This window comes from Octodon degus, unplaced genomic scaffold (genome assembly GCF_000260255.1).
Source record: "Octodon degus isolate 3935 unplaced genomic scaffold, OctDeg1.0 scaffold00151, whole genome shotgun sequence".
NCBI lineage: Eukaryota > Metazoa > Chordata > Mammalia > Rodentia > Octodontidae > Octodon > Octodon degus.
The window spans coordinates 1,932,839-1,941,129 of record NW_004524727.1 but is presented as its reverse complement, the minus strand read 5'-3'; the positions used below and the strand labels follow the sequence as shown (position 1 = coordinate 1,941,129).

Genomic DNA, 8,291 nt, shown 5'->3' with positions numbered 1-8,291 from the left:
ACAAAACATATTACAAATGCCAGCATGGGGGCAGGAGAGATAGCTCAGTGGAATAAGCGCTTGCCTGGCAAGCGCAAGGGCCTGAGTTCAATCCACAGTTCTAAAAGAAAGAAAGAAAGAAAGAAAGAAAAAAAGAAAGAAAGAAAGAAAGAAAGAAAGAAAGAAAGAAAGAAAGAAAGAAAGAAAGAAAGAAAGAAAAAAGAAAAACAAAAAAATCTTGCACAGTAATGCAAAAGTTCAGCTCTGTTCTAGGTCTTTTCTGGTTCCAAATGAGTTTTGGGCTTTTTCTATAACTATGATATATGCTGCTAGAATTTTGATTAGATTGCATCAAATCTGCATGATAATTTTGGGGATATGGCCATTTTTCACTATATTGGTTCTTCCTACCCAAGAACAAGGGATATCTTCTCATTTTCTGATATCATCTTCAATCCACTTTATCAGAGTACTATAGTTTTCAATGTAAAGGTCTTTCATGGGCTGGGGAGATGGCTCAGTGGAATAAGCACTTGCCTGGCAAGCACAAGGGTCTGAGTTCAATCCCCAGTTCCACCAGAAAAAAAAGGTCTTTCACTGCCTTGATTAAACTGATTCCTAAGTATTTCAACTTTTTGGATTTTTATGGAGGACCATCCGGACGACTGTCCTTGAAAGAAGAGCAATTGTCTCCATTTTGGCCCAACCTGGCCCTGTTTCCATGTACTGACATGTGCAGTGCTGGCTGGGACTTTCCTTATCTGCCCAGTTGGCTTCAAGCAATGTAAGTTGGTCCGGCAGAGGTGCCAATGTGTAGCCTTTGAAGCCAAGACAGCAGAGCAGTGTTTCTCCCCACTGCAGCTCCCAGAACGCATGCGTGAGCTGGGACAAGATGGAGAGCTGCGCTCCACGCGAGTATTGAGCCTCAAGATAAGAGGCTGTGACTCCCCAAGAAATAGAAGATTCCACATGGGAACTGAAGCACCAACTCCAGAACATCAGACGCTACCTCAGTTGTGTCATGCAGTCTACTCCTCCTGCAGATCCTTTTCTCTGCATATTGCAGAGGCGATTTCAGGCTGCCCCCCAGCCCAGCTCACGGCAGGCACCTACTTCCCGCCACTCTCACAGTCCCTCATCCTGGAGCTACTCCTCTGGTCACAAATTAATTAAATTCATGTTTGGTCCTGGCCTGAGGCCTTTGCCCTGGACTACATCACTGTAGTCCAGCTTAGGACAACTTTGGCTCCCACAACTACAAACATGCCTGTGTCCTTATTCTCACCATGGGATACACTGGAAATGGTAGATTGGGATTAACTCACTAGGATTCCAATAACTTTTACATAGAATTACAAATATAGGACCGGGGAGATGGCTCAGTAGGATAAGCGCTTGACTGACAAACGCAAGGATCTGAGTTCAATCCCCAGTTCCGAAAAAAAAAAAAAAAAAAAAGAATTACAAATATAAACTTTCTGGGCCATGGCAAGGACCAGGAAGGCTCTTTACAGAAGCTAGTGTGAAAGTGTTGCTTCCCTAATTTCTCTCTCAGTAAGTTAATATACAGAAATGGTATTTATTTTTGCATAATGACTTTGTGTCCAACTATGCAAAAGAATTTGCTTGTTCACTGTCTTATTTTATTTTTTTACATATTTGGTACAGAGTCTCACAACACAGCTCAGACTCATAGTGATCAATCCTCCTGTTCTCAGCCTTCCTAGCACTGGGATTACAGGACTCTAGCCGGCTCAGTGTGCCTGAGGGCAGGACTGGTGTGGCATGTGGTACCAGGGATCAAACCCCAGTCCCTGAGCTTGCTAAAGCAGGCACTTAGTCTGCTGAGCTATCTTACCAGTCCGTCCACTCTCTTTTAAATCTAGAAGGTTTTGTGGAGATTTTAAGGTCTTTTATGTAGTGTAACATGTCATCTGCAAATAATGATAATTTAACTCCTTTCTTTCCTATATGATTCCTTTCATTTCTTTCCCTTGTCTAATTGCTCTGGCTAATACTTCCAGAACTATATTGAATAATACATAAGTGGACCCTCTCACTGATGGAGACCACTATGAAGTGGATCTGAACAGGATTTAATATTAACCAACTGGCTTTCCATGTTTACTTGACAGTGTTCAAAGCCTGGGCCCCTTGTCTCTAGTGAGCCTCTATGAATTCCTAGTCCTGGCTGAGGCCTGTGTGCCTGAGGGCAGGACTGGTGTGGCATGGGTACCATGTGGCCTGTGAAGCTGTGATGCCTCAAAGGACAGGATAAGATGACAGCTGAGGACAATGGACTCCAACCCCAATTAAGTGAAGAGAGACTACAGCTGTAGGCTCCACACTCCTACAGAAAATGCCAACCTGAAGATTAGGTAGTCCTCCTGACTGACATAATTTGCTACTTGGGAAAATACCTCCTAAGGTCCTACTAAGATTCCCACATTTTCTTCAGCATCCCTCCACACTCCTTTGCTTGAAAACCGAATAAATATGTGTCACCCAGAGAAGTCTTTGTCTTAGCCCCCATAGATTCTTGAAATCTGTTAGAAGGTTTTGAACCTCCTGGAGCCCTAAAATTATACCAGTTGACTCTTTCATTTAAGCTTTCTTCATCCACTTGTTTGGAAGATTCTAGGCCTGATTAGTCCATGATAACTAGTCGTATTCCTGATTTTCTTTATTTTTCTTGGTGGGACCGGGGTTTGAATTCAGACCCTTGTGCTTGCCAGGGAAGCGCTTATTCTACTGAACCATCTCCCTGGCCCCTGATTTTATTTATTTATTTTTATTATTCCTGATTTTAGAGTGAAAACTTTCCATTTTTAATCATGCAGTATGATGTTGGCTGTTGCTTTGTCATAGACGGCTTTTATCAGATGGAAATAAAGACCCTCTTCATAAAGACCACAGAAAAGTCCTATTTTCTGGAGGGTTTTTAATCACAAGTGGTGTTAAGCTTTTCCAAGTGCTCTTTCTGCATCTATTGAGAAGATCATGTGATTTTTGTCTTTGAATCTGTTAATCTAGTGTATAACACTTGCTGGTTCTCATAGGTTGAATCATCCCCGCATCCCTGGGATGAGACCTGCTTGGTCACCGTGTCGTCTTCTTGGTGACTTGCTGCATTCTGTTTGTCAGTATTATTGAGGATTTTTCAGTCTATGTTTATTAGGGACACTGGTCTATAGAACTCTTTTTTGTTGTTGTTGGATCCTTTTCTGGTTTGGGTATCAGGGAGATGCTTGCTTCCAGAATGAACTTGGTTGTATTGCTAAGTAGTATATTTTTACAGAACAAAATCAACAGCAAAATAATACTGAACTCATATGAAAGCGAGAAAAATGAACAAATATCAAAAACAAAGGAAAGGAAAAAGGTTCCTTTCAAGGCTTGTCACTGCTGTTGCTGGTAGGCAGCGTGGGCAGGCAGGACCAGATCAGTGTTGATTGACCCCAGCAAGTCCACCTCAGCTGTACGGAGAGGTAGTGGATGATCCCAGAGGCCTGGGACGCCTCTGACTCTGAAGTTCCACTGAGGTACAAGGCGGTTTCTGGCTGTGAGGCTGGAGCCCTCTTCATGCAGCCCTCGACATTGAGTGTCTCCTACTGGTTTGAACCGGCCTCCTTGGCCTCCTGCTGACTCAAACTCAGTCCTCCTCACCCTGACACTGGGACCAGCTGGATGGAACCGGGCCACACCTGCTCTGAGTTCTGAGCCCAGCTGGCCCCCTCCAAGGTGGCTACTGTCCAATTGAACTTTCCTGGAGCATTTCTGAACCGGAATAACTCACCAGCCATTGCAGTCCACTGCATCTACTGCTCCGTTCCACTGGAGCACAGTGTTTCTCTGTGGAGGTCTCTGGGGTCACCAGTAGTCACAGTGCATCTATAGGCTTGAGCCACCCCTCTCCTGTAGTAAGTTAGGGCTCAAGAAGAGAGTGCACTCTTCTTTGAAATCTCTCTTCACTTTCCCTGTGGGCTTCTTCAATTCTTGCTTCAGATCCTTGCTGGGTCCTGGGGACCTCCCTCCCTCCTTCTCTTCCTTATGCTATTCTATCCCAGGGTCTGGACAAAACATCTCAGAGAGGCTATTTATGTTTCTCTGCCATCTTCCCAGAACTTTCTTGCTTCTTTGCTTGCTTATCTTCTTGCTTTTTCTTTCTTCCTTTCTTTCTTTGATTAGTCTATACTGCCCTTGAATTATACAGTGCAAGCCTCAAATGCTGAGTAACCTTTCTGCCTCAGCCTTCAGAGTGCTATCATTACACGGGTGTGCTACCACACCTGCTCTGGAATATGTTCCTCGGTTCTCCCACAGCAGGGCAGACACAGAAGGACAGCTCCTGATCTCATTGGGGCACTTCCTAGCCCATGGATGGGCAATGGGGTTCTCTTTCTGGTGGGCATGTTCTGTACCCTCATGCCCAGGCCGTGGGTATCCCTTCTCTCAGGACCACCCTCTGACTCAGTGCACCACACTGCATGTCTGTGTGAGGCCACACCTGAGCTGCACAACCTCCACAACCAGCTAAGCCCTGGTCAGCGTGCCTGCCTCCACCTCCCTAGCGCTATGGGCCCCAGTGTTCCATCCTTCCCTTCGCTTCCCTTCGCTTCCCTTCGCTTCCCTTCCTACCCTAACCCCACTCTCTAGCTCCTCTCATATGTCAGCACCTGCTGGGTCACAGTTTAGCATTTGTCCATGGCAGAACAGGAAGCAAGCCCCACAGTTTCATATGACCCCCCCACACATACCTCACAGCACTCCCCATTGGCCAGGACTTAAATTCCAGGCCTATCCCTCAAGCATCCTGGCAGGATCTGGGCCAATGGCTGCAGGCAGTGGTGGTCACCTCTCCCCATGACTCTCTGGGGCTGTACTGGCAGAAATCAGATCATCTTTGGGAACCTTCCACCCACTCGCACTTCTCTCTGATCTCAGACTCGGCCCTGACCAGATAGTGTCCACAGCCTGGGGCCTGGGTCCAAGGCCACCATCCCACGCCAGCCCTGAGCTAGGAAGAAGAACCACCTCAAGAGCCAAGGACAGATCGAGCTTTAGGGGAGGTCTGTTCCCCCTGACACCTAGAAGGGACCTTCTGCTCAGTGTACTGAACTCCTTTTGTTCCTCCTCTCCCTCCCCTCCCCCTTGCTCCCTCCCCCTCCTGCCCATCCCCAGCTCACCAATTCCCACTTCCTGCTCACCCGCAGCAGGCTCTGTCCCAAGCACAGACGCCCTGCCTCCTCTGGAGCCCAGGTCTCCCCATGGCTTCACCCTCCAAGTCCTGCACAAATCCAGGGCCTCACTGGTGCCAGACCTTCTGTGGCTGACGCCCAGGCAGTAGTGCCAACTTAGCAGGTGACCCTGTAGGCTCCGGTTTCTGCCCTTTCCCTCCCCAGAGCTGGCCATCCGCATGGACCAGGGCCAGGGTGGCTGCAGCACTGGCCTCTCCCATCTGCTTCTCAGGCCCAGCCCTCCAGGGCCTGGCACTGTCCACAGCTGTCCTGATAGCACCCCAGGGCAGAAACCCTGAGGCCACTGGCACTGTCCACTCAACTCTGGGGCCCCCACACACAGCAGGGCAGATTCTCCCAGGAGCAGAGCCCAGCCAAGGGGCCCCAGGCCTTCTGCACCCAGGAGAAACTTTTGGGAGCCAAGCTGAGCCAGGCATCCTGGGGTGTACCTGGGGCTCCCACCCCAATCCCCCTTCCGCAAACCCTGCTACAGCCCTCAGGAAGAGTGTGGAGGTCAAAGTTCCTGAAGGTCATTTATCAAACGCACAGCAGAGTGGGGGCTGGGCAGCACAAAGGTGGATTTCAAGTCCTTTCGCCAGCTCGGATTAGAAAGCCTTCAAGGAATGAAGCTTAAGCCCTGTGCACAAAACCCCCAGGCCCCTGTGCCATGAACACCTCACATTCCAGCATCGCAGCTACACCCTCCTCTGCACGCTGGTGTTTAGACTGGGCACGCTTTTGTGTTTTTTACTTTGGAGTTTGAGACAGGGTCTCACTAGGAAGCCCAGGCTGGCCTCTGAATGGTAACAATCCTCCTGCCTCAGCCTTCTGAGTGCTGAGATGACCAGCAGGCGCTACAGTGCCCAGCTTGGGCATGCTTTTGTAATTAAGCAAAGTAACAAATCATCAATAAAGACGTGAAAATCAGACCTTAATCGGAGCTTCCTCAGGTTGCAGACCCTGTAAGGAGGTCCCAGGGGAGAACGAGGCTGCACTGGGAACCACAGCTGCTTTTCATTCTGCCCCGCAGGAGCAGCCCCAGGGTCTCCACTGCCCCCGGCCCCTTGAGAGCAGGCTGGCAAGAAGAGCACCAAACACTGTGTGGATTCACCTCGCAGGAATCCAGCCCCTTCTGCACCAGGCAGAGACACACCCAAAGGACATTCAGAGGGGACGCAGACCAAGCCATTTCTGTCCCAGACAAAGCACAGGGTCGTCATTGCCAGCAGTGGTGGGGCACACTTGTCACCTCAGCATTCTGGGACACTCCGGCGGGAAGACCCCAAGTCCCAGCCCTGCCTGGGCATCTTAGTGACTTAGAGAGACCAAATATTTTAAATAGTAAAAATAAAACGGCAACCCTCAAAGCATGGCAAAGTGATGAGACGGGTGCTTCAGGTACCAGCAGCAGGTCAGCTTCCTTCCTGGGACGCTCCCTGGTGCCCAGCACCCCCGTCCTTCCATGAGGGACCAGCTCTGTGAAGCTGGGGCCACATCAACTCCAGGGGTGTCAGGGATACACATCTAGGGTGATGGCCCGGCACCCTGTCATCCCCGAGCCACCACCCGGGGGCCTCTGGAGAAACGGCAGCCCGGGATCCACCCGTTTGGGCCTCCGCTCCCACTGCCGCCTGGAGGGACCGGCCTCCTCTGCTTCTGCTTTGAGGTTTTCCATGAAAATTCCCACTTCCAAACAACCCCCAGTCAAGCTGGCATCTAGGACGAGGTCTCCAACCAGCCATGCCAGCAGATACCCCCTGTGGTGGCCCACAGTGATACATGGTGAGGATGGGGAGCCACCCCCACACCCCCAAAACACCCAGGCTCTCACAGCATCAGCGTACTTGCCCCAGATAAGCAAAGAGCACCCCTTAGGTCTGTGCTTTCACTCTGGGGGTCAAACCCTTGCAGCAGCTTCACTCTGAGCTACATTCCCACAGCTTTCCTTTCTTTTATTTCCAGACTGGAGCCTACTCAGTTGGCTAGGTGGGGCTCAAATTGGGGATCCTCCTGCCTCGGCCTTCCGGGTGTGCACCACCACGCTTGGCTAGCTCCTGAGCAAGAACTGACCCCCAGCCCCATGAAACAGCCTCCAAATCAGGAGTGCTGAGGAGCGGGCAAGCCACTTATCTGGAAAACTCAGAGCCCTTGATCAGCCCTGCGGCCCAGCCTTACCCACGACCATGCTGAGTCCAGGGGCCCCTTGCCCTGTGGGGCGTCCCAGTTGGAGCTGTGGGCACTTTTCGGCTCTGCCATGACTGCCGGGGCTTGGTGCTGTCTCCCTTGCCCAGGACAGAGCTGTCCCCCTCCCTCTGGGTGACGCCAGCTCAGGAGCCAGCAAACAGTGGCGACACCGGAGCCTGGGACACATACTTCCTCCCCCATAGACCAAGTGGAGTGCAGCCAGGTCACAAGGCCAGCGGGGAGCAGGGTGTTGGGTTCCCTGGTCCTTCCCACCTGGCACTGCTGGTAAGCTGTGCCTGCACACAGGTACGGGGCACCTGCTCTGCCTACATACATGAGGCAGAAAGAGGGGGGTCCCACCCCAGCATCTGGAGCCCATGGGGAGAGACTTGGACCCTGAGTGGCTACACTCCCAGAGCCAAGCAGCTTTTTTTTTTAAATATATTCCGCTGTTTATTTATTTATTACATTCATTTAGTGTGTGTGTGTGGCCAACTCAGCCCACCAGGGGGCGGGGCTGGCTGGCATGTGGTGCTGGGGGATCTAACCGCGGTCCCTGTGCTTTGCCAAGCCCGTTCCAAGTAGGTGCTCTAGACCACTGAGCCATCTCTCCAGCCCCCCAAGCAGCTTTAAGACAGAATTGGGATTCAGACCAGGGCAGCGCGGTGGCACACACCTGTGACCCCAGCACTCTGGAGGCTGAGGCAGGAGAATCACGAGTTCAAGTACACCTTGGGCAATGTAGTGACTTAGTGAGATGTTGTTTCAAAATATAAACAAAAATCACTGGGGATATAGCTCAGTGCAAAAGCCTGGGGTTCAACCCCAGTGCCCCACCCCTACTCCAAAGTAGTCACAGGGTTTACTGAGAAATAAGAAGAGAACAGGGGA

At 50.6% G+C, this 8,291-nt stretch overlaps 1 protein-coding gene across 1 annotated transcript in view; it reads right to left on the bottom strand.

The window, feature by feature from the left end:
- The window catches only part of Lpin1 (lipin 1), a 99,824-nt gene extending 92,287 nt beyond the window's left edge, over positions 1 to 7,537 (bottom strand). Inside the window, 1 exon segment of the mRNA XM_023702417.1 lies at positions 7,392 to 7,537. Within this exon segment, the coding sequence (XP_023558185.1) occupies positions 7,392 to 7,472 (81 nt within the window). The 5' untranslated portion in view covers positions 7,473 to 7,537.
- Positions 7,538 to 8,291: the final 754 nt, after the last annotated feature.